The sequence below is a fragment of the Cetorhinus maximus genome, chromosome 3 (assembly GCF_964194155.1).
Source record: "Cetorhinus maximus chromosome 3, sCetMax3.hap1.1, whole genome shotgun sequence".
Lineage (NCBI taxonomy): Eukaryota > Metazoa > Chordata > Chondrichthyes > Lamniformes > Cetorhinidae > Cetorhinus > Cetorhinus maximus.
In genome coordinates, this window is record NC_135881.1 from 143,899,465 (window position 1) to 143,926,359 (window position 26,895).

Below are 26,895 nucleotides of genomic sequence, written 5' to 3' on the forward strand. Positions count from 1 at the left end.
ATGATGTGCATGGAAAAGGCATGGGGGCGTGGAGGATGTGGAAGGTGTGGGTGCATGGAAAGGAGATGGGGGCCATGTAAGGTGCATGGGTAAGACATTTTAAACATTCCTTCCAAAAGCTTGCTGAACTAGAGTATTGTTCACAAATCCTCTGAGGGGCTGTGAATCACATGACTTTGTGAAGCTGGCCCAACTCCATGGAAATTGTCGGGTGGTGTTGGGGTGTGGAGGTATGAGATGCCTAACCCCTCAATGGAACTGGTTAGGTTAGGAGTGCTGGGTGCGGCTTCCTGTCTACACCCTTATCCTGTGCCGGTGAGAATTGCTGGTGCCTGAAATGGGGACGGGAGTCCCAGAATCAGATTCCACCCACTATTTTGAAAAGTCTCTGGAGTTGACCTGACTCCGCTAAAATCCGGCCCTTAGTATTTAAAGCCTTTTTGGCCTGTCGGCTGCTCAGCCCTGTCAGTCCCTGCTGTCCTCTTGCCTTATTCACCCTGGTGAGTTTCAGTAAGCCTGGGAAACCCATGCGCTCAGGGTTAAGGAGAGGATCCAGGATTAAAATTTCCACTTAATTATCTTGTAACGTTAAGCGAGTTTTCCATGTACTAATAAAGGTGCTCTTGTTAAATGTGGAATTTGGTCAGCTCCTGCCAGTTTCCCAACACACTGCCAGTTTCTGGTGTTTTATTCTACTGCCCACACAGAAATCCGCCCATTCTGGCAGGTTAAAATTCAGCCCATTTGTCCTGTTATGTGACTGTAATAGTATTTAACCTTATTTAGGTAACAGCTTTTTAAACCCTTGAGCAGAGGTAAGAGCATTATATTTAATTAAAAAAGGAACTTTGTTTGATGGTTAATAATTTTTAAAATGCTGTCTGTCCAGGCTTGGAATACCAGATCTTGGTACAGATGAAAAATACCAGAAGATTCTTCAGAACTATGGGCGAGACATTGAGATGATATCCAAGCTTTACACCAGACAGAAAAGCGATCCGCCTATTCCTCGAGACATGCCACCAATAGCTGGGAAGATTGTGTGGGCACGTCAACTCTTTAATAAGATTCAGGAACCAATGGAGCTTTTCCAGCAGCAACCAGAAATTTTGCAGACAGCAGATGCCAAGCGCATTGTTCGCAACTATAACAAAGTGGCAAAGGTTTTGCTAGAGTTCGAGGTGTTGTATCACCGAGGCTGGCTGAGACAGGTAACAAAAGTTAGACAACAATAAATAAACACCATAAGATCTGTGTGGCTTTTTAACCACTAAATAATTATAACAATGAAAACTATGTAGAAAATATGGGGCAAAATTTTGCCCTTGGCAAGGAGCCAGAATCCAGTGATGCTGGAAATAATTCTAGTGTCTCCACTGACACCTCTGCATAGATCAACTAGCTCAGTGGATTGTTATTTGAACCTGGGACCTTGGTACTTTTTATGGCTAATCCCACTGAACCATTAAGGAACCTTACAAAAAACACCCAGCAACAGTTACAGGGTGGCATAAATTGCTGTTATGAATACAACATACTGTATAAATTAAAGGAATTGTTACAGTGATCATCTTAGCCTGATAATTGAATTGAACCTTAAGTTGGAAAAGAAAATATTACCAAATTCATTTCAGCACAAATATAAAATGCTGATAATTGCCTTTAAAAGGCTTTGCTGAAGCGATGTAATGAACTTTGTGTAGAAATGTTGCCAAAGGTGAAAGATGCTTTTTTCTTGATCATGTTTACTTTCACCTTTTCCTTTAGATTGAAATAGCAAAATCAGGATTGCAGGCATCATTGTTGGTGAAAGCCCCAGAGACAGGAGAACTGTTTGTGAACTTTGATCCTCAAATCTTAACTTTAATACGTGAAACAGAATGTATGGCTAAGATGGGACTTGAAATTCCACCATTTGCCAAAGTATTTCAGCAGAAACAAGATATCTTTAAAAAGAATTATAACAAACTCCAGGTAATTTCTTAAAGTCTAGCAGGAAAATTAAAATTAACAGCTTACCCTATTGCTTCCATGAGGGAAAATCTTGCTCTGTGGGTACGTGAAAGTCACAGTATACCTGAAGTGCATTATGTCTGAGGAAGCAACTTCCCTTGTTTTTGCTATTATAGCCAATGCCAATGGGGAAACTGCAGGCTCCATGTATGGTTGGGCACGTGCTTTAAAAAAAGGGGGGAATGCAAGCACAGAAGAAGCCTTCCAGCTTTTTTGCAGGATGCTGAGGTCAGAGCATTCTGGTTCTGGCGATGATAATAGGGGTGGGGTATGGATGGGGAGGATGGTGGAATGCTGTGTAAAAGCACATTTTTAAATTCGTATGTATGCACTTCAGCCTACTTCCAGGATCCCTGCGCACCTACAGCCTGGGGGCAGGCTATTGTCCTGGCTTTCTTCAACTGCTCAATGGCTGAATCAATGTAAAATGATCCAGGAACCCAGGAATGTTCCCGGCTTACTATCATACAGACAATAAGCCTTTGCCTACAGCTGCAAGCTTATTTACACAGGTTGGGAAAACCTCAGGAAATTCCAGAGCATTGCAATGGGGACATCCGTTCCCCTGGGGCAAGGATGAAAAATATCTCCAAAATGGTTTTAATTGCCCTATGAGTCACACTGCCAAGCTTGGCATTCTAGGATGAAAATGCTATTTATGATATCTTTGGCATTTTCAGTTTAAACAAAAGTTTTTTTCCCAAAAAGTGAATAAAAATAAGGATGTTGATACCATTGTGGCAGTCTTTATACAGCTTTTCATAACTGATAATAGTATTAATCATGTGTTATTCAAAATATTGCACATATGAGAGAATATGTAATAATTTTTCTTTTAATGAAGTTAACCTTTAGTGACTTCAAATCCAATTAATTTCACTGTAATCATTCAGAAAAATTTTCCTTCATCTAATGTATAAATATGTCTGCAAATGCACTTCAAGCAAATTGAAGTGAAAAAGTTCATCACCACAATTTGTTATTACACACTTTTAAAACTTAAGCTGAATTCCCCTTTCTCCCCAATTGCTTGCTATCATAGGCTGGATTTCATGTAGTGTCACGTCCCAACTCCCCCAATTAAAAATTCCAGGGTTAGCCCACTCACGATCCCAATGGCTGCCCTGCAGCAATTTAGTGCTGGGAGCAGCATTAATTACTTTAAGGCAAGATTTCCACCCCTACCCCTTTTTCTGGAGGAAGTCCGCCTTTGAGAGCTGTGCCAATCGATGGCCCGGCAGCTCTGTAGTCCCATCAGTTCCCACCAGGAGAGATGGGACTACAGGCAGTCCCACCATGACTAGGAGCTTGAGTTAGTCTGGGGTCAGGGGCCTCGGTGAAGTTGGGGGCGGGCATAGGCCAGCTTCAAGAGGCCAGAGGACAGGGTTAAAGTGGGGGATGACCATGCAGGCTGCCTCTGGTGGGCCCAGGGGGTCCACAATGGAGATCCGTGCCTCAACCTTGCCCAGCACCACCTGGTGCAGCTAAAGTTGCTGGGCTTCCTGCATATTGTGGGCCTCTTCCTGCTGCACCAGGTGGTGCTGGGCAAGGTTGAGGCACGGATGTAAAATACCAGCAAGATGAGGCCCTTAAGTGGCCATTAATTTGCCACTTAAGGGCCTCAAGAGACCTAAGGGAGGGTGAGTTGTTGGATGCCTCCCCTGCCCTCTGTAAAGGTTCAGGCAGGTCAGAGGTGGGTGCGTAGGCTACGGGAAGACCACCTGATGCATTTTACGTGCGCCCACACACTCACACCCCCTGCCTTCAAACCGGCTGGTGGAGGAGCATAAAACCCAGCTCCATAAAAATTTGAAATGGTTTATTACTAAATTTTACAATCAAACTAAGAGTTTGTGTTTAACATGAAAACTTAGATCTGATTTTTATCACCTCAATGCTAATAACCTACCTAACTTGTGAACGAAACATAGATTTCTTTGCATGCCAGTCAGTCCACTCTTACAATATAAATTGTGTTCCAACTTCTTATCATTGAGCCTCTGTAAAGCATTTTGTTTTGTCTTTTGATTTTATGGTTTGTTTATATCACCTTGCTTAACCGTATTAATGCAAGCTATCTGCATTTTGAAGGCTAAATTATTCTTTCCTTTCTACATATATTTAGATGACTTTATCAGAAAACAAAAGAATAAGATCAAAAATTCAAAATTCTTTTGTGCAACTGATGGGCCCTCATTTAGTCAAGGTAGATAATGCAATACAGCCAGGCTTGACTTCTCTCAATTGGACCTCACTGAACATTGACAAATACCTGAATAGGATTTCTGAAGCTTTAGGTGAGTTTATTTTGTGTTTGTAACGTTCATATGGTCAAAAAATAAGGCCGATTTTACAAATGCGCTTTGTCTGGTGAAATTGTAAGCTCTTTTATCTAGCCCATTTTGTTGCAGTGTATAGATGAAGTCTTATCCAAACCAATTCATTGATGGAGGGCATCTCTTCACAATGTCTCTCCATCTATCACACATCTGTAGCCATCTACAGAGTTACATAAATTCTTCGCCATAATTACCTGTCACAAACCATCAAATGAATCAGACCATAATTGCATCTTAGAATTGAGACTCAGAAACCTGCATGTCAACAGTAGGAACATTCATAATAGATATTTCTATGGCACTCATGGAAGGTTACATCACATGTTAAACCCTTTAATACTCAGTCCACTTTTCAGTGTATGCACAAGGAGCCAAATGACTGTTCAGTATGTTCCTGCTGCTGTTGCACCCTCCATTACAATGTAGACCCCTACCTTCATCATACCTGTACCATACAACTCAGGAGGGTAACTCAGCGTGCTGCCAACTACTCTGTGCCAACTGGTCTCTTATCATTTACCATCACTTCTACCCTTCTTCATCCATGCTCAATTTGATTGTATTGTGTTGGTCCCTGCTTCAACTGAAGCTGGTAACAGATAGTCTGCTTGGGCACTGCTGGTGATTCACTGGGTTCATTTCGCTTTGTGTAGAGAGAAAATAGTAATCATTTGTTCATAAGCATGCTTATCCATTTAGATATGCATTATATTCACTATTATGCATTTGTGCCCAATCAATGTGTATGGATGCATGTAATGTATCATGCAAATCATTAAATCTCTGATTAGAATGGTACTTTCCACTAGTTCTATTCCTCCATTATTCATTAACTCATCTTCAAAATTGTGCCTCTCAAACAAACAAGCCATATCTTCGGCATAAGGAGTGAGTTCTTTAAAGTTTGGAGGTCCATCAACTGTTGCATGCATGTGTTAATGAGCGTTCTATCAAATGATTAATGGCTTTGCAATCCTGGAGCCAATAGAGAAAAGAGTAACATTTGATGAGCACCTCTCTATATTGTAAAGTGTTTATAAATTATTTAAAAACTTTAATTCCTTTCCTTTGCTAAATTCACATTCAGAATACAGTTTCATTAAAAGAGTTAGTTTGTATTCACATGGCCCCTTGACCAGTTTTCTCAGGAAAGATCTTTGACAAGACCTTCACAGTCCTTACCAAGCCAGCAGTAGGAGCGCAGAATTAGCTGTTCACCTGTGATCACATATACCCTACTAATAGTAGAAATTAAACACCCAACACATAGGGGAGATTTTTCTAGATTGTCTGGCTACATGATTGAGCACAGATCCAAGGCAATCTTACAAAGAGATCACAGTAGTTTAACTTGCCATTCTGTGGCATGTTGGACTACCTACATGCCGTGTCATGCACCACATCAATGGTGCTTACTTTAGTTTGAACAATTACATTTTGGAATTTATAAACAGTCTTTTGATAAGATTTGCTTTTGGTTTAACTGTCTATGTGACAACCTGCAGATGAACTCGAACTTTGGTTGAATCGTGTGAATGATTTGATAGAATTTCGCATTGATGCTGTACTTCAAGACATGAGCACAACACAGTTATGCAAACTCCCAGAGGAGGAGCCTATTACATGTGAAGAATTTGTACAAGTGACTAAGGTCTGTATAATGCACTTATGGATTATCCATTGTCAAATTGAAGGAGTTGCATAATGGTTTGGTTAATTTCTCCTGGGTCAAGAATTTCTTCCGAGTTACTGATGTAACCTAACTAGAAGCGCAATGGATACCCTGGCTGGAATTTTACCAGCCGTCCGAGATGGGCTGTGAGTTGGGAGGGCTCATAAAATACCCGGTGAAAGGCATCAGGAGGGAAGCCAGATTTCTTCCCACTGCCAAAGGGTATTTGCAGAAGTGGGAACAGCAGCAGCTCAGCTGGCCGGAGGTGGGCAGTGAATTAATCCAATTAACTGGGCTGTTACTGGCCTTTTCATGTTCCCCTGCCATTTTCTTGTCATGAGGAGGGCCACCTGCTACATGGGGAAACTGCCAAGCACATTAAGGCAGCCTCACAGTGGCTTCCTGGGAAGCGACCTTTATTTCTGGCTGCCCCATGGCCCATGGAAGGGCCCAGTGGCAGTAATGGCCACCCTATTGGTTCCGTTGCTGCCAATTACCAGGCACATGAAATTTTTTTTAAAATTTGTTCATGGGATGTGGGCATCGCTGGCTAGACCAGTATTTATTGCCCATCCCTAATTGCCTTTGAGAACTGAGTAGCTTGTTAGGCCATTTCAGAGGGCATTTAAGAGTCAACCACATTGCTGTGGATCTGAAGTCATGTGTCGACCAGGCCAGATAAGGATGGCAGATTTTTACAACAATCGACAATGGTTTCATGGTCATCATTCGGCTTTTAATTCCAGATTTTTATTGAATTCAAATTTCACCATCTGCGGTGGTCCCCAGAGAATTATCCTGGGTCCCTGGAGTACTAGCCCAGTGACAATGCCACTAGTCCAGTGACGATACCACTACGCCACTGCCTCCCCAAAAGAAAAGCTTACCCGGCCTTCGAGGGTACCTCATTAAGAAGTCACCTTCTTCTTCTCCCTGCAGTCGCATTAGTGGCCATTCTATCGGTGGCGCTGCTGAGCTGCCAGTCCTCTGATTGGTCCAACTGCTCAGAGAGGGCATTCCTGGTGGTGGTGCCTTTTTTGGCTGCCACCGGTAAAATAGTGCAGGCTTGGGCCATACATTTCTTCTCAATGGCAGGACTTCACTCTTGCCAGTAAAATTCCAGCCTCTGTTTGCAATACCAATAACTTGTATTTACATCGAGCCTTTAACAGAGTAAAATATACCAAAGTGTTTCACAGAGACACTATAAAACAGAATATAACACCGAACTATATAAGGAGCTATTAGGCCAGATGACCAAAAGCTTCATCAAAGACGTAGCTCTTAAAGGAGGAAAAAGAGATGTAGAAGTGGAGAGGTTTAGAGAAGGACTTCCAGAGCTTAGGGCTCAGGTAACTGAAGGCATGGGCACCATGGGAGAGCACACATGAATACATGTAAAAGTGATTTCTTCTGCATTTCAGGTGAAGTTACAGCAGCAGAACGGGAGCAACTCTGAGAAAATTTATGTTCTTGGTGTCTGATCAGGATTTAAAGACTGATACAACCACATCAATACTACCATTTTTTTTTATCATTAAAGTGTGCGCAATTTCCTGTTGCAACCACTTTATTCATGGTATTGGGGTCTAAACAAAGTTATGGACTTTGCTCACAAAATATCGCTAAAAGAAGAAATTCCTTCTTATTTTACCTAAAGACATTGTTACTCTGTTTAATCAAGGTAAAAAAATTAAAATGTAATTAAAATTGTTTCCAGCAACAATAAGGCTTTGCAATTAAATGGAGACAAAACACAGAAGGAAAAAGTGACCGGGTAGTCCTTGGCGACTTGTATCTTTGAGTGGCCATACAACAGTACGCATTTATATTGCTCTCCTCATGTAGAAGAATACCTTTGAACATTTTGCAAGGGAGAGACGAGGGCCAAGCAGGAAACTGAGGCCTATATTTTTGCGGAGTCATGGAGACTCAGAGGCATATCCAAAATAGCCCTGTGAACCCTGATCCAGAAGTCCCGCCTCTATTTCCGACCGACCCTATTTTTGTCGGTGGGGGAAAAGGGGCAGGACACTATTCTCACATGAGGGAAACTTGAACTCAGCAGGGCCATTTTAACTCAGTATGGAATTCAAACAGACCCCATTTTTGCTGGAGAAAGGGCCTTATCCCACAGTCTGTAAGTTACATATTTTTAGTGTAGACGTAAATGTTCATAAAAGGTGGATAAGGCCTGTGGAACTGTCAAGCTGTCAAGTTATTTAAGTAGCCTGCCCTTTAAAATAAAAAAAAAACAGCCTGTCTGTGTCTGATTGCAATTTCAATAGCTGTTTGTTGACATAGCCCTAAGTGCCATCATTACAGCATTATTACTTCTTGACTGCTTTCCACAAGCTATCATTATCATGGGACTGTACATTCACAGTCCTAGAGCTTATTAAGCAATTAGCTGTCTTTGATGTGGGGCTATGAATACAAATGTTTATTTTTTTTATAAGGGATTAAGTACTTGAGGGGATTTAAATGTTTTGAATAGGTTTTCATGAATGAGAGTTTATATATAGTGAAGTTTGTAACATATATTTAGAACTATATTTTCATCTAAGCATGGTTCCTGAGTTCTGCCCATGGTGGATACTGGCTGAGTTGGCATGGAGGTGTAAGGGCAAAGGGTGGTGGGTGGGGGGCATGAATTTGCATGAATTAGTACTAAGTTGGCATGGGGCTATAAGGGGCCATAGGGGTGAGTCAGGATCATGGATTGGCATGAGTTGGCATGGGGAATGGGTGGGGATTTGATGAGTGGGGAGTCCTAAAGAGCCTAATATCTAACAAAACAATTGGGAGAAAGTCCCAGAAAACCGAGACAGGCCTTCTTGAACAGCAGCCCCTGTGGTTGTCTCCAATCTGCATCCGAGGATGACAGGCCTGATTCCACCCTGCACCAGCTGCCCCAGGAATGAAGATCCTGCCATTTGTGGCACTTTTTCCTTGGATGGGTGCAGCAAGCCATGGGATTTCCTGACTCTGGGCACTAGCCTCAGGAGCGAATATCCAGACCTGAATGTTTGAGAACAGATTAGGTGGGGCAGGGGAGCCAAAAGCACAGCCCAAGAGGTAGGTTTTTAAGAAAACTTTGAAGAAAAAAGAGAGATAACAAGACAAAGTGGGTTTGGTAGCATGATACGAAGAGCAGGTCTTAGTTGCTAAAAGATCAACCTTTGAAGAAAGACTGAGAAATGAGAATAAATGCAGTGTTGGAGAAGCAAATAGTGTGGGTTGTGACATATAACCGCAATAAGATGAGGTAAAGCTATTGAGAGATTTGAGAACAAGGCACAGATTTTGAGATTGACAGGTTGGAGCACAGGAACCCAGTGGAATTTAGCAAGGACAGGAGTGATAAATGTGTGGAACTTTGTGTGGAATGATCCATAGTGGTTGATCTTGGATTTGCTCATGGTGAGGAAGCTGCAATACTGTTTGAAGTAATTAGCCTTGATCTGATGGTTGATGGCCAGGCCAAACAATTATAGCACATCTGTAGATTACAGTTTTGAGACCCTAGAGAGAATTGATGGAGGTTTGGGAGCAGGCTATTTGCCCACTTTCTTGGCTTCATTCACTTGACTAAGTCTCCTCTAAAGCCTCATCATTACAATTTGCAAGTGATTGCACTTGCCAACTGCACTTGTGATGTGCTGAAGTATTATGTTAGCGGTTCACAAACTGGGGATGCGTACAGACTTTCCTGGGGGTCCATGAACTAAACTGCCTCCATCACAAATTTTGTATGAAAGATATTGATATCAAAATGTTTCTAACTAGAGGTCACTTAAAAAGCAATAAATTAAATGATAACATCGATAAACACCCCATCTCTCTGCACTGATTGGTTGGAAAGCTCCAGATAGGAACGAAGATTCATGATTTTTCTGGTTCTATGAAGCATGAATCACATGGCACAGTTTGTGGAGAGGAATAAAAAAGAATTGTATTTTTAAAGGCTTAGATGGAAACAGCTTGAGTGCATCTATCTATAATTGATTTTTACTCTTTGTAATATACAAATACATACACATACACTGAAAGTTGAGGAACCAAGACCTGGCAGGGGAGTCAAATGAGTATTAAATACACAAAGATAGAAAACTCTTTAACCTCAGTCACCTCCATGCCAAAACTAAGCTGACCACATAGACATAAATGATCTACAGTTTGCAAGTGACAGCAGTGTTGTTTCTCACCATGCACCAAATTTGCAAGCCACTCTCAATCTCTTCAATTCTGTATACAAGAAATTTGGCTTGTCCATATAACTCATATGTCAACCCACATTTGGTCAGCCAGATATTGCACCTCCCAAAAAAGTTGAAGGAGAAACTCTGGAATACATTGAGCACTTCCCATACCTTAGCAGCCACCTCTCTCAAAAGGTCACCATTGACAGGGGGATCCAACACTGGATCCACAACCATTCAGACAAAACTTCTGCAAAGTCAACTTTGATGGGCTGGACCTGGACTGCGTATCAGCAACACATAAGAACGCTAGAAAAATTTCACTAGCAATGCTTCTGCTGCGTCCTCCAGATTCAATTGGAAGACCGTCGAACAAAAGCTAGTGTCCTTCTTGAAGCCAGCTCCACAAACATTCAGGCAAAATGCTTGCAAAATCAACTTTGATGGGCTGGACACTACATCCAGATGGCCGAAACGCATTTTCCCTTGCCAGGTCATGTTTTCTCAACTCTCAAATACCCTGTTCCAAGAGAGGACAAAGAAAACACTTCAAAGGCACTCTGGAACTCTACTTGAAGTGCGGCAGCATTGACATTAATGTCTATGAGGAGCTTGCTACCAATTGTCCAAAATGGCGGCAACTTGTCCATCAAGCTGCATCACGCTTTGAGTTCCAACCTCTTCATGATGAGGCAGAGTGGCTGCAGTGAAGGAAAGAAAAGAAAGCAAATCCTGCACTTTGGATCCCACTTCTTTGTGGGGCATCCTGACTCTAGTGCTCAAAGATCTGTGGGCCAGGAATAAGCTGGTTCAGTCACACGAAGGCCCCATGGCATAAGCATGACCCTGAGTAGCCGTCATTCTCGAATCAAGGGACAGCTGGCGATACATATAATTAATATTTGTTTTTTTTAAAAATCCATAAAATTATCCCATCTCTTTTTCTGGTGAAAAACCAATTGTTGGAGAATGATTGGGTAAAATAACCATCAATCATTTACGAATGCCATTGCCAAACATTGCACTCAAGGATAGATGGAAATAAAAGCAGAATGTGCTGGAAAAACTCAGCAGGCCTGGCAGCAACTGTGGAGAGAGAAACAGAGTTAACATTTTGGGCTGAATTTTACGGCCCTGTTTCGGTGGGGACTGGGCTGTAAAATGCGGTGAGACATTATAAACCCCATTGACTTCAGTGGGAACGTAAAATCCCGCTGCTGTAAAATTCTGCCCTTTGAGTCCAATATGACTCATCTTCGGAACTTTAGTAGCAGTAACTGATATCTGTTACAAAGAAAGGAGAAATATTTCAATTTATGTAGCATCTTATCATGTCTCAGAAATATCTTTAAATTACTTTACAGCAGTGAATTACACTAAAGGACAGTGATTTTTTTTTATTCGTTCATGTGATGTAGGCATCACTGGCCATCCCTTGTTGTGAAAGAATATACAGCAGTTATTTTGTGTGCAACAAAACTGCACAAACAGTAATCAAGTGAATTATCAGTTAAACAGATTGTAATATTGGTTGTGTGAAATGCTGACCCAAAAATTAAGAGAACTGTTGTTCTTCAAATTGTGCTACCAGGTCTTTAGTTTCCATCTGAAACATGGTGTGTGGGTTTAACATTTCACCCAACAGCAGCAGGTCTGGTGATGCAGTGTACCAGACTGTCAGGTTGGGTTTTGTGCTCATGTCCTGAAGTGATGTTTTAACTCCCAACTTTCAGGCTTAGAAGCAAGACCACTACCAACCGAGCCAACCTAACACCATAGGGAAAGTGCTTGTCAGCAATCTGAGTTCAGTGCATTGTTAGAAATTTATACAGATAGGCATGAGGATTCAGGATTATGGAAGTTTTGAAGATAAAATTGACGTGGGAACAGGACCAATTGTGTTAATATTACACATATAGATTTTCAGATTCTAACAAGGTTTAACACCTAATAATGGCTAGGGCAATGAATTGGGAATAGAAGTAATGTAGAAAGTTGAGCTGATAATTGGCTTTAAAATCAAAAAGAAAGACAGTTGTCATTAATATAAACTTTTTAGGCTGGAAAGAGATTTGAAATGCAGTGACTGTTGTAAGAAAGATGGCAGCCAAATTGTACGCAGCAAGCTCCCACAAACAACAATGTGACAATCTTGACCAGGGCTGGAATTGTCCCAGATTTGTACTAAATACGGTAGGGGCGGATAAAATAATGTTTTACCCGCTGGCCACGATGGCGGCTTTTCACGCCATGTATCCCAAACCCACCGCGTTAATTATGCATTCCTGGGAAACACGGCATTTCTTTGGCAGGCAGGCTCTCATTGGCCCGCCACACCATCAGCATGCCGGGCACCATATTTAAAGTCCAGCCGCATGCATACATTTCAGTGCTTCCAACCCACAACTACTGCAAAGAAGACATGGCCCTAAAAGGCAAAAAGACTGCAGCCCACAGGTTCAATGACGCATCCCTCGAGCGCCCTTTGGACACAGTGGAGGCTTACTGTGGTGTCCTCTACCCCCGCTCTGGCCACATTATGGGCAGCAACCTCACTAATCTGGCTTGGGAGGCAGTGGCAACAGTGGTCAGCGCCAATGCCCTTCAAAAGAGGACAGCCACCCAGTGCCGAAAGAGGATGAACGATCTCCTCCATTCCGCCAGGGTAAGCCACTCTTCTCATCACTCTCAACTCACATACTCTCAAATCCACCATACATCTATGGGGCCCTCACTCACTGCTGGTTCAAGGGATTTCACCATTCACTCTTTCACACACACATTCATTGTCCACGTCCCATCCATGGGACCATTCAGAACCTACACGTGCCAGGCATTCTTATCATCTGGCCTGGCGGGCGTCCTGCTTACATTCTCTCCATCTCAACTCATGCAGGACAAGCTGGCACACAACGAGGGGGAGAGGTTGCAGACTGGTGGAAGATTGCCTAACATCAAGTTCCTCATGGGCTTTGAAAACAGAGCCATCCAGCTGGACGGCAAGGATCTGGACTGTCCCTGTGCTGTCGGTGAGGTTGGCGGTGCTCGACCAAACAAGGATCCAGCAGTGTAACATCCATCAGACAACCATACTGTGACTGATGTGTCCTGTTTCACAGGGCTGTGATGCACTAATTACCTCCCCTTGCTTCTACAGGCACATATGGGAAACAACTGACGGAGTTCACGACCCAAGGCCTCCAATCAAGCCCTGAAGAAACCTCTGAAAAGGAATCTGGAGGCACCCTCCTTGAAGCCCCATCGCAGCGCTCACCCACACCTTCCATCAGCACAGCAACACGCACCTCGGTGGGACCTAGCTTTAGAGTAGCCTCAGGATCACAATCTGGTGAGCACATCACACTATCTGATCCACAGGAGGTGGTGGTAGGGAGTTCCCAGGTCCCCGTCACTCGGAAGACTGCTGGAGGCCGGAAATTTTCCGAGTCCAAGTCAGATGACTAGCTTCTATATTCGGTCATGTCATAGTTGCTGGAGCTGCAAAGGCAAGCTCGGGAACACCAGGAAGGGATGTCCAATGCACTCCTCAGATTGCAAGGCACGATGGAAGAGTCCGTTTGCCTTCAGGTTGAGGTGATAGCGCCAGCATGATAACACACCAAGGTCAACACTGGTAGGATGGTGGCCGCCATGGAGACCTTGGTCCAGGATATCGCTTCTACACTGCTGCACGGGCTGAGCTCCATCGTTGACATCATAGTTGGCCTCCAACAATGTGTATGCGAAAGGGGTGCGGGGCAGCTGGATCTCACTCCAGCTACCCCTCCTTCTCAAGGAGTCAGCCAGGGGCCCTTGGACACCCATGGGAGAATCAGCAGGTGTATCCCTCCCCCGGGGTCACCCATGCAGGAGTGCCTGGCCCACCCAAATCCCCTCTTCCTGTGACCTCAGCAGCTCCAGCTCCACAGGCCAAGGAGGGCGCCACTGCCACCCAGCTGGACCCCGAAAGCAGGCCAGGACCTGCCAGGTTTCGGCCCTCCAGAGGATACCTGCCAAAGCCATCGCAGACAGGGTGTAGCAGTCAGGAGGCTGCCTCCACCGCCACTGTGGATAGCTGGGGAGCACCAAGACGTAGCGGCAGGGTTAGGAAGGTTAAGCAGAGATAGATGCATAGCCTGTGCACAGGCTGTGCATCTATCTTGTACATACTGTTCATTATTGTCAATGAACTCCCAAGAATATCTTCCTGCCTTTGACTCCTTGTGCTGATGAGCAGTGTTTGTGTCACTCAGATGCGAAACCTTTCTGCACAAGAAAAGGCAGGTGTCTCAGGCCAGGGCCTTTTCCCAGTTGCTTTGTGCAACCTTCAGAACAAAGTGATGGTCTGGCCTCACACTCCCTGGACACATTACTGATGCCTGCACCTGGATGGTCCTTGTCATTGCTGTCAGAATGTCATGGGCAAAGGCCACAGAGTACCTTCATTCTCTCTGTGTGCTCTCAGCAGCTTTAATGAGGGGCTGGCCCCCATCTCTTCCCCATCTGTGTCCAGTGACGCTGTGCTCCTGAAGGGCTCAGGTGCTGAAGGCAACAAAGGATCCGATGCTTTTAAAGTTTCATGGCTGCGTCTCTACGATATGACCCTGATCACAGAGTGCGAGCGAGCTGCCCTCGGTCAGACAGGAGTCAGATATTCTCAGAGGCTACGTGAAGATCTATGGAGTGTCCTTACTTCATGTTGTTATCATCCTCCTGCAATCGAGCGACTATTAGGGTCTCCATTACAGGAGTATTATCACGGAGGGTATGTGTGTTGCCACGAGCTAGACTGGAGGCAAATGTTCGTAGATGCGATGTGAGGATCTATGGTGTCTCCTCACTGCACATTGTCATAATCCTCCACAAATCTAGCAGCTATGAGGGCCTCCCAAGTGCGCTTGCCACGTCTAGCCAGTGCGAGGGCCTCATCCCCGTCATCGTCACCTTTGAGGACCTCCTCAACCTCATCCCTGTCGGCATTTTCCTCATCGGAGGAAACATCCAATTCCTCCATGTCCTCCTGAGCCAGCTTCTCTCCCCATTGCAGCACCAGGTTGTAAAAGGCGCAGCAGTTGATGACGATGCATGACACCTGCTGTGGAATGTATTGCAGGGCTCCACCGGACCCGTCCAGACAGCAGAACCTCATTTTCTGCATCCCGATGGTCTGCTCCATCAAGGTGCGAGTTGCATCATGAGCCTCATTATACCTTCGCTCTGCTGCAGTCTGAGGCCGCCGTATGGGTGTCATCAGCCACGGCCTCTGCAGGTAGCCCTTGTTCTGAGGAGCCATCCCTGCAGCCTTTCTGGACCATGGAAAATGTGAGGGATCTGAGACCAACTGAGAATGTAGGAGTTGTGGACATTCCTTGCAAACCGTGCACAGACCTGCAGGATGCGTTTGTAATGGTCACACGCCAGCTGCACATTCAGTCAATGGAATCCCTTGCGGTTGACATAGTTGACCGCTTGTCACGATGGAGATCTGAGCGCCATGTGAGTGCAATCGATGGCACCCTACACCTGTGGGAAACCGAAGATCTGGGCGAATCCAATTGCTCTTGCACCCTGGCTCTTTTGGTCCTGGGTGAAATGCATAAAGTTGTGTGCTCTCGCGAAAATGACATCCGTGACCTCATGGATGCATTTGTGGGTGGAGGCTTGTGATATCCCACAGAGCTCAGCTGAAAGGAGCCACTGGCGTAGAAATTGAACACCAGGGTAACTTTCACGGCCACTGGCAAGGACGCCATCCATGTCCCCGTGGCGCCAAATCCTGCAACAGCTGGCAGATATGACCAACTAGTTCCCTAGACATGCACAGTCTTGGGGGACACTGGTTCTCAGTCATCTGCAGGAATGAAAGGCAGCGTCTATAGACCCTCGGCTAGCTAGGAGTCAACCAGCGATGGCTCGCTGTGGCTCTTTGGTGGTGTGTGCAGGAGCCCCATCCGCCCCTTCTTCTAGGGGATGCTGCTCCTCCCTTTGACCAGGCAGGCACCTCTATCACTCTCTTCTCTGTCGATTTCGCTATCTGTAAGCCGCAAGGCATATAGCTAGGTCACCAGGCTCCATGATCCTGATGCAGCGCTCCTGCAGAATGAAAGAGACACATGGTTAGCATGGGAGTACTAAGAACCTGTGTTGGTTAAGGGTAAGGCCCCTTAACGCATCCCAGAGAGCGCTGCCCACCACTCAGATGGCCAGAGATTAGTGCGGTGAATGACTGCCCAAAACCCCATCCACTTTCGCCCCACTCCACCTGACCGATTGGTGGCAGCTTTGCCCATTGGATTGCATGTTGTGCTCTTAGCTCAGGTACAGGCATCCTCCTAATCCATGCTGCAAGGCTGCACTGTTAGCTTGAACCAAGGGGGAGATTGGTTCAAACCAGGATGATGACATTACAAGGGGCTGTGAGCGCCTACACCAGTGACTGTTCCATGGCCAGCTTTAGCAAGGAGATTGTACAATGTGACCAGTCATCCACCTGTTCTGCAGTCCACTAAAACGCTCATTACTTTGCAACCTGTGCCCGAGGGGTGAAAAGCTCTGGAGCATTTGGTGTCCCTTTGATGCCTCTGCGTTGCTTGAGTGGGCAGAGATGTTAGAGACCGACTCCAATCATATCAATGTGGCTACGCCTGAACTGTCTCAGCTGCAGAGGAATGGTCACTTTATACAAGGTTTCCCTAATATTTGGCCACTTCCCTCATCCACCCCCGCCCCACATGTGCTTGTGCACTACCTTCAACCGCAGGGCAGCCCTTGGCTTCCCCCGCAGCCCCCACCACAATGTGCCTCAACTGCAAGGCAGCTGTTGCTCCCCCTCTCCCAAGTCGCCTCAACTGCAGGGCAGCCCTTGCCCCCCCCCCACTCCAAGTTGCCTCAGCCGCATGGCAGGCCCTGCCCCATCCCCACCAATGCACCTCAATCACAGGGCAGCCCTTGTCCACCCCCAACCTATCACAACCACAGGGCAACCCTTACTCGTCCACCCCTCCCAGGTGTCCTCAAGTGCAGGGCATCCCTTCCCCCCTCAACGCGCCTGAACCACAGGGCAGCCTTTGCCCCACTCAATGCGTCTCAACCTTGAAGTCCAACAGGCCACCTGGGTGAGCACTCTGCAATGTCACTGCATACTCACCTCCCAGTTCCCTTCAGAGTGCGGCCTGCCAAGTGCACGCCTTCTATAAGCTGTTCTGAAACACACCGGAGTACAATCATGCCGACATGGGCGGGTGATCCAGTGGGACGGAGACCATTCTGCCTGGCTGGGCTTATAATGATATGCAAATGTATTACAAGGAAGTTCCTGATATCCGATTGGATGATCACAAACTAGTTTCACAATGTCGTGAAACCAATTTTTGGCCTTCTCTCCATGTTGTCCGCTCATGCTACCGAACATGCCCGACGCCCGTGGGCACAGACAATTCTGCCGCAGAACACTGGGGAGGACTCCCCTGCTTTTCTTCAAAATAGTGTTGTGGAATCTTTTGCATCTGCCTGAGTGAGCAGAGACAGGCCATCAGCTTAACATTTTGTCTGAAATATTGTACCTCCAACACGACTGCATTAGAATATCAGCCTAGATTTTTGTGTTTAAGCCTCTGAAGTGGGATTTGAACCCACGACCTTCTGACGTAGAGGCAAGCATGCTACAAACCATTCCACAACTGTCAGATAGGGGGAACTGTTACTCCAGTACGTAGTTGCAGCAAACAAAAAAGGCAAGTAATGTAGTAGTCAGGAATGGAAATCTTAACTACTCTCCAACTCTTGTCCAAGGATGTTGAGGCCAACTATATTTCTGCTGTCCTGGCTGAAGTCATCAAACTCAGCACAGGCCAGTGACATGAACTGTGACATCACCCCACCTCACCCCATCCCACCCCCTGAAAGGCTAAGGGGATACTTCAAAGTGATTTCATCGGTGTCTTCAATAATGTGAAAGGGAATGACAAAATGGATCCAGCCAAATTGTTCCATAAATTTAAAAATTAATAAGATCAGTGATTGCGGATTAAAAGTGGGAGGTTAGATATGAGAGAGGGAAAACTTTTTAACCAAAGGGTAATAAATGTGGAGTGTTAATTACCAGAGGAAAGCTAGTGAAATGGCTGATATAGATTGGTTCAAGAACAATTGGATGCATTTTTTAAAGACAAATGGAATTAGGATATATTTTCCAATTTACAATGTTCTGGCGGGGGCACTTCATGTGCTCACACTGCATTTCTCTTTGTGCTTATATGTGACAGGGATTAGCTTGAAGTGACGGGTTAATGCCTGATTACTAATCATACACAGAGGAATGTTAGTAAGTTTGTTAAATGCTTATACTTACAATTTGTAAATTGGAAAACATACCCATAGTGAGAAAGACAATGGGCGGAATTTTCCGTGCCCGCTGGCATTGGACGTGTTTGGCAGCATGAGCGGACAATATGGTGAGAAGGCCAAAAATCAGTTTCACGATGTGGTGAAACCAGTTTGCAATCATCCAATCTACCCGTCAATGGTGGACTGCGCTTCCCGCCATCGGACGTCGGGAACCTCATTGTAATACATCCGCATATTATTATCAGCTCAGCTTGCTGGAATCATCTCCCACGCTGGATCATCCGAGCACGTCAGCGTGATTACACGCCAACGTATTCCATAACTATACATAAGCCATGTGCACTTGGCGAGATGCACTTCACTCGGGACTTCAAGGTTTGTTTGCCTACCTTGCTTTGGGCAGTACTCCGTCATCAGTGCCAGGCTTTGCAGACAGCACCACATCACTTTTTTAGGGGAGCTCTGGGTCTGGTCTCTACCTACCAGACCAACCATAAGGGGGTGGCTTCTCAACGGTTGCATGGCTAGGGCTATATAGAGAAGGGGGTATCTCAGGGTGTGTGTGGGAGGGCACAAGTTGACCTGTGTAAGTGGCTTCAAGAGGGCTGAGGAGGCAATCTTCAAAGGAGATGAGGCCAGATGGAGATCTGAGTGTGTGTGAGAGAGAGTGTGTGGTGATGTATTTTGAGCTGGCAGTGAGTGAGATGCCAGTGAATGTGTGTGAGTTTAGAGTGCTGAGATGGTTGCCTTACCCTGGTGGCACAGATGAGATCATTCCTCCTCTATCTGCATTGGATGGCCAGCCTCTTCTGTGCAGCATTGGCACTGATCACCACTGCCATCGCCCGCCAAGCTGGAGTGGTAATGTTGCTACCCCTCCTGTGGCCAGAGCTGGGGTAAAGGACATCACGGCGGGCCTCCACGGCATCCAAAAGGCACTTGAGGGACGCGTCACTAAATCAGGGGACTGCAGTATTCTTGCCTTTCGGGGTTGGAAGCACTGAGAGGCGCGTGTGCAGCTGCACTTTAAATATGGCGCCTGGCGTGATGAAGTGGCAAGGTGATGGCGTGGCTGCCCTTACCCCTTCCATGCCAACTCACCTTGTATCTACCATGAGCAAACCTCAGGAGCTATGCTGACACAAAATAAAATTATGTGCCAATTGATGACATCACTATTTTAAAAAAACATTGATAAAAATGATTCAATACTTTTAAATTCCTTCAACTAACCTCTTATGAAAACAAACATTTCATTTAAGTACTTAATCTCTTATGAAAACAAACATTTCTATTCTATAACCACTTGGAGCTGTCAATCAAACAGTTCACTTAACAAGCACCCCACTATGATAATGTTGGGTTTTAAAACCAGTCATGCAGCACAAATCCTATAATGATAACCCTCAGAATAATGCCAACAAACAGAGTGAAGCAGAAGGCACTGATTTTATTTAAAACTCCACATTCTTAAAAAAATTAAAGCACAGCAGAGTTAAATCCCTTGACAACTTTAACAGTTCCAATGAGTTTTGGCAGTTCTTTCAAAGCTTGACAGATATTTGACAGCTTGGCAATTTTTTGACAGCTGTAACAATTCTTTGACAGCTTTGACAATTGTTTGACAGCTTGATGGTTCCAATGAGTTTATGCACAATCATGTCTAATTTTAACAGTCCCAAAGAGCACCTGACCTCTCCTAAAGGGCGCCTTACTTTTTCCAAAGGATGCCTTACCTCTTCTAAAGGTGTCCTGGAGCCATATTCAAAGGAATACTTTGCCACTCCAAAAGGGTACCCTGGCTATACAACTGAATTCACAAGGTTCAGAACTGCTCCTACTAGGTCTAATCTGCACACTTCGAGTTTCAGACACCTACTCCACCAAAATTACACAAGAGTTCAGGCAGCTGCTAATTTATATGGGCAGCTGTCTCAGTGAACCTGCTCTCCCCCCCACCCCCCGCGCAAAAATGGCAGAGGCCGGGTTTGGAAAGTGACTTCTGGATTCGGGCATCTGCCGGCACTTTCATGCAGACGAAGAACCTCTCTGGCTGGTGGAAAATTCAGGCCATAGAGCTAATACACTCCACCCCTATTAGGCACATGCCAGGTGTGCAAATATAGTGTTAAAATGCTGCTACCACTTTCAGGCATAAAATTGCTGATTAAGGTGTGCAAGTGTAGTAATAAATGACCATGAGCAGCAGTTGCTTAATTCAGTACCCTTTACACTACAGTGATTTTAGTATGTCATTTTGTGACAGGATTTGTGTGTGAAGGCTGCCCAAACGCTACATTGTAAAAGTTCTTTGGTGGAGGAAGCTGCTAATGAACTTATAAACATGTTACTGGATTTGGAGCCTCTGGGTAAAGAGGACGAAGAAAAATCCAAAGATATTGGTGGAAATGGGCATCAAAAAGAACTTGAAGGTAAGAATGAAAATGCAAAGGAATTATAGATTGGGAGTAAATCCTGCATAAATTAGGGTCAGGCAGCAGGATTGTTTCTGTTTTATTTTTCATAGTTCAGTTGTACAGAAATTACAAAAGAGGTGCTATAGGTATAGTTCTTATTAACAGTTTATTGTAAACAATTTTCTAAGTTTCTTTTTAATTAACAAGAAGGCACGAAATAGACAATAATTTGTAACCTGATATTTGTGCAAATACATGGTCAATGAAGTAAGAAGAGAAACTATAATGCAACAAATACCTATTGCAGCAGAAGAAAGAAAATCTGAGAAACGCTCTTTCACCTATAATGCCAGCCAGATAAGCAGTGGCCCCCTATCTCCAGTAACAAAAAGGAAAAAGAAAGACTTGATGGAGATACTTGAAGAAGAAGCACAGGAGTTGTTGTCCCACTTCAGCCACCGCAATGTGGATGCATTATTGAAGGTCACCCGCAACACTCTAGAGGCTATTCGCAAACGTATTCATTCATCATCACTGCTCTATTTTATAGGTATGTTGTCTATCATCTTCACCATAAACAATCTTAATTCTGATGCAGATTGCAAAGCAATCTCACGCACCACCTGGACCAATGTGGTCTGTCTGCACAAGTCTAAGTAAAAACAGAATATAGAATGAAACAGCACCCAATTAGGAGTTCAAGTGTGACACCACAGATTCAGCAGCTGCTTGCATAGCAATGACAGGTGCTGACAGATTTTTAAACATGCACTCAAATACTTCTAGAGGACCAGTCACTGGTTTATATAACTTAGCAATTAAAAATACCTGACAGTAACAGTAAAAATAGAACAATGGTACAGAAGGGTGTAGTAAAAGCAGAAAATGCTGGAAATACTCAGAAGGTTTGGCAGCATCATTGGAGAGAGATACAAAGTTAACGTTTCAGGTTGATGACTTTTTGTCGGAACTGGTGGAAGAACTGACAAAAGGCCATTGACCTGAAATGTTAATTCTTTTTCTTTTTTCGTAGATGCTTTCAGACTTGCTGAGTATATCCAGCATTTTCTGCTTGTAATTTCAGATTTCCAGCATCTGTAGTATTTTGCTTTGCTACAGAATATAGTGCTTTGCTTAAAGAAAAAATATATTCATTTTAGATTATTGACTGTCAAAATTTACAGACGAAAGACAAAGTAATGAACCGATCTGGGACCAATGTTCTAGTGAAAAGGGTAATAGGGTGGTCAATAGGACTTTAAACTAGAAAGTGGGGGGGGGAGGGAAGGTTAAAACTCCAAGAAGCATGACTAATGGGAAACAAAGCAGCAGGTTAGCGTGTGGGGGGGGTGGATTCAACTTCATGGAAAATTATGAAAAAACTGAAAAGAAAGGAGAGCCCAGGAGAGGCTATTAAAGTCCCCAGAGCACAAAATAGGACAGAGTGTTTGGAAAGGGTTAGGAATCTAACTTCAAGCACATCAGGTAAAGGGACGACAATGAGAAAGGGGACGGGAAATACAAGACTGAAGGTGTTGTATCTGAATGCACGCAGTATGCGAAATAAGGTAAATGAGCTTGTGGCGTAGATTGAAATTGGCAGGTCTGATGTGGTGGGCATCCCGGAGACATGGCTGCAAGGGGATCAGGACTGGGAGCTAAATATCCAAGAATATACATTCTATCGAAAAGATAGGCAGATTGACAGAGGAGGTGGGGTTGCTTTGTTAGTAAGAAATGAAATTAAATCGATAGCAAGAAATGACGTAGGGTCAGATGATGTAGAATCTGTGTGGGTAGAGTTGAGGAACCGCAAAGGTAAAAAAACCATAATGGGAGTTATGTACAGGCCTCCAAACAGTAGTCAGGATATGGGGCACAAGAGACACCAGGAGATGGAAAAGGCATGTAAGAAAGGCAAGGTTACAGTGATCATGGGGGATTTCAATATGCAGGTAGACTGGGAAAATCAGGTTGGTAGTGGATTCCAAGAAAAGGAATTTGTGGAATGTCTACGAGATGGCTTTTTGGAGCAACTTGTGTTGGAGCCCACTAAGGAACAAGCAATTCTAGATTTAGTGATGTGTAATGAGGCAGATTTGATAAGGGAGCTAAAGATGAAGGAACCCTTAGGAGGAAGTGACCATAATATGATAGAATTCACCCTGCAATTTGAGAGGAAAAAGCTGGAATCAGATGTAACGGTATTACAGTTGAATAAAGGCAACTACAGAGGCATGAGGGAGGAGCTGGCCAGAATTGACTGGGAGATGAGCCTAGCAGGAAAGACAGTGGAACAGCAATGGCAAGAGTTTCTGGGAGTAATTTTGGAGACACAGCAAAAATTCATCCCTAGGAAGAAGAAGCATACTAAAGGGAGGACGAGGCAACCACGGCTGACAAGGGCAGGCAGGGACAGCATAAAAGCTAAAGAGAAAGCATACAATGCGGTGAAGAGCAGTGGGAAACCAGGGGATTGGGAAGTCTACAAAGACCAACAGAGGACAACTAAAAAAGAAATAAGGAGGGAGAAGATTAAATATGAGGGTAAACTAGCCAGTAATATAAAAGAAGATTGCAAGAGTTTTTTTAGATATATAAAGGGTAAGAGAGAGGCAAAAGTGGACATTGGGCCACTGGAAAATGACACTGGAGAAGTAGTAGTGGGGAACAAAGAAATGGCGGAGGAACTGAATAGGTACTTTGCGTCAGTCTTCACAGTGGAAGACATGAGTGACATCCCCAAAGTTCAAGAGAGTCAGGAGGCAGAGGTGAGTATGGTGGCCATTACCAAGGAGAAGGTGCTAGGAAAACTGAAAGGTCTGAAGGTGGATAAATCACCTGGATCAGATGGATTGCATCCCAGAGTTCTGAAGGAGATAGCTGAAGAGATAGTGGAGGCATTAGTGGTGATCTTTCAGGAATCACTGGAGTCAGGGAGGGTCCCAGAGGACTGGGAAATCGTTACTGTAACCCCCCTGTTTAAGAAGAGGCAAAAGACAGGAAATTACAGGCCGATTAGCCTGACCTCGGTCGTTGGTAAGATTTTAGAGTTCATTATTAGGGATGAGATTTCAGAATACTTGGAAGTGCATGGTAAAATCGGGCAAAGTCAGCATGGTTTCATCAAGGGGAGGTCATGCCTGACAAATCTGTTAGAATTCTTTGAGGAGGTAACAAGTAGGTTAGACAAAGGAGAGCCAATGGATGTTATCTACTTGGACTTCCAGAAGGCCTTTGACAAGGTGCCGCACAGGAGGCTGCTCAGTAAGATAAGAGCCCGTGGTGTTAGAGGCAAGTTACTAGCATGGATAGAAGATTGGCTGTCTGGCAGGAGGCAGAGAGTGGGGATAAGGGAGTCCTACTCAGGATGGCGGCTGGTGACTAGTGGAGTTCCGCAGGGGTCAGTGTTGGGATCACAACTTTTCACTTTATACATTAATGATCTAGGTGAAGGAACTGAGGGCATTCTGGCTAAGTTTGCAGATGATACAAAGATAGGTGGAGGGACAGGTAGTATTGAGGAGGCAGAGAGGCTGCAGAAGGATTTGGACAGGTTAGGAGAATGGGCAAAGAAGTGGCAGATGGAATACAACGTGGGCAAGTGTGAGGTCATGCACTTTGGTAGGAAAAATAGAGGCATAGACTATTTTCTAAATGGGGAGAGAATTCAGAAATCGAGTGCAAAGGGACTTGGGAGTCCTAGTCCAGGATTCTCTTAAGGTTAACTTGCAGGTTGAGTCGGTAGTTAGGAAGGCAAATGCAATGTTGGCATTTATTTTGAGAGGACTAGAATATAAAAGCAGGGATGTGCTGCTGAGGCTTTATAAGGCTCTGGTCAGACCACATTTAGAATATTGTGAACAATTTTGGGCCCCATACCTCAGGAAGGATGTTCTGGCCCTGGAGAGAGTCCAAAGGAGGTTCACGAGAACGATCCCAGGAATGAAAGGCCTAACACATGAGGAACGTTTGAAGACTCTAGATCTATACTCGATGGAGTTTAGAAGGATGAGGGGGGATCTGATTGAAACTTACAGAATCCTGAAAGGCGTGGATAGAGTGGACGTGGGGAAGATGTTTCCATTAGTAGGAGAGACTAGGACCCGAGGGCACAGCCTCAGGGTAAAGGGAAGACCTTTTAGAACAGAGATGAGGAGAAACATCTTTAGCCAGAGAGTGGTGAATCTATGGAATTCATTGCCACAGAAGGCTGTGGAGGTCAGGTCATTGAGTGTATTTAAGACCGAGATAGATAGGTTCTTGATTAGTAAGGGGATCAAAGGTTACGGGGCGAAGGCGGGAGAATGGGGTTGAGAAACTTATCAGCCATGATTGAATGGCGGAGCAGATTCGATGGGCTGAATGGCCTAATTTCTGCTCCTATGTCTTATGGTCTTATGGTCTAATGTGAGACCACCTATTTGTGCCTCATGGCACTCTTGCTTTCATCAAAATCAGAAGCAGCAGCAATGATACAGTGCAGTTTTATTGGGAAAATAATAACATAATTTTTCAAAGGACTTTCGGAAATTCATAGGGAAGACATTGGCCTCTTTTAACAATTCATTGTTCAGTGTGCATTTCGATTTTTCAAATAGAAAATGACCTCTCCAGCAAACAGAAGCAGTCAAGCCATCCCATCTTCAGAACTAACATTACACTGTCTATTCCCAATATAACCATGATACCTGCACTGGATGAAGTACAACAGGCTTTGAATAGAACAGTGGAGTATATCATCAGTGTCCCTAGAGGAGTTGGCCAGTGGAGCAAAGAAAGAATTTCAAAGGTTTATTTTGATCTTTAATGATTTTATCTTTTGCCAATTTAAATAAGTATTATAATTCATTGTCCATTTTGTATTAACATTTGCTTCTTCTCACATATGTAGAAAAAAATGAATGAAAGAAAAATTGCAGCAATGAGGCATGGCAGCAGAGACAGTGATTCTGAAGATGGAGCCCCAGAAACTAGAATCAGAAGTGTTCTTGGTGATGCATATTTCAAGTGCTCCAAATTATTACAAAATGCATGCAATTATTGAATCTTTTATCTTAACAGCACAGAAAGAAGTCCAAAAGAGCTATTCACTGAGTCCAGCTTCCTTGTCCTTTCTCCATAAATGGATGTTTTTCAAATTATCATAACTTTAGAAACATGTGTTGGAGAATATTGATAACTGCAGTCCCATGCAGACACAATATTTTGAGTCTGAAAATCCAAGCAATCAGCCTTGTCAGTGCAGGTCATTCATTGGGCAGCTACACAGAAATAGAGAGCATTGACATCTTTTCAGTTCTGCATTTGTCCACACTCTCATAAAGTCATTAGCTATTTTCACATATCTGCACCAGATGGTACAATCAGAAGTAAAATTTCTTCCATTATGTAGTGTCCAAATCAAGTTGATGGTGGGAGCAGGATATTTGAAATGCGGCAATGTGTCTCTTTATTAAACCTTATTTATTTTGTGATACCTAGATCTCATTACTTCGTAAATGTCTCTGTGGCACATTTAGGCCCAAATTTTCATCCCCGGGTTGGGACCACAGAATTTATTTCCCGGCTGGATGAAACCAACCTTTATAAATGGCTGCCCGCAGGTTGGAATTTCAGTGGGAGGCTGGGGTCAGGCAACCCCAGAACGAATCTGCAGGCTGCTGGGCACGGAGCCGGGCTGGTGCAAGGCCTCCCTCTGTGCCCTGGCACAATGTTTAATAAAACAAATAAATAACATACCTCCAGATCCCACCCCCTTAACAACTCCCTATGCCCAATCCATGCCAACCCATGCCCCTCTACCCACTCCCATGGCCCCTCACACCCTATGCCATCTTAATGCCCTTCTACCACCCCCATAGCCCTATGCAAACAGTGCCAACTGATGCCAACCCATGTCCCCT

General features: G+C 44.4%; 1 protein-coding gene across 1 annotated transcript in view; it reads left to right on the forward strand.

Annotated features, from left to right (window-relative positions):
- The window catches only part of dnah5 (dynein, axonemal, heavy chain 5), a 531,647-nt gene that overhangs the window by 170,909 nt on the left and 333,843 nt on the right, over positions 1-26,895 (forward strand). Inside the window, exons 14-21 of the mRNA XM_078539077.1 lie at positions 890-1,211; positions 1,768-1,974; positions 4,139-4,310; positions 5,858-6,003; positions 20,839-21,004; positions 21,297-21,539; positions 25,591-25,781; positions 25,884-25,983. Of these exons, the coding sequence (XP_078395203.1) occupies positions 890-1,211; positions 1,768-1,974; positions 4,139-4,310; positions 5,858-6,003; positions 20,839-21,004; positions 21,297-21,539; positions 25,591-25,781; positions 25,884-25,983 (1,547 nt within the window). The remainder of the gene's footprint in view (positions 1-889; positions 1,212-1,767; positions 1,975-4,138; positions 4,311-5,857; positions 6,004-20,838; positions 21,005-21,296; positions 21,540-25,590; positions 25,782-25,883; positions 25,984-26,895) is intronic.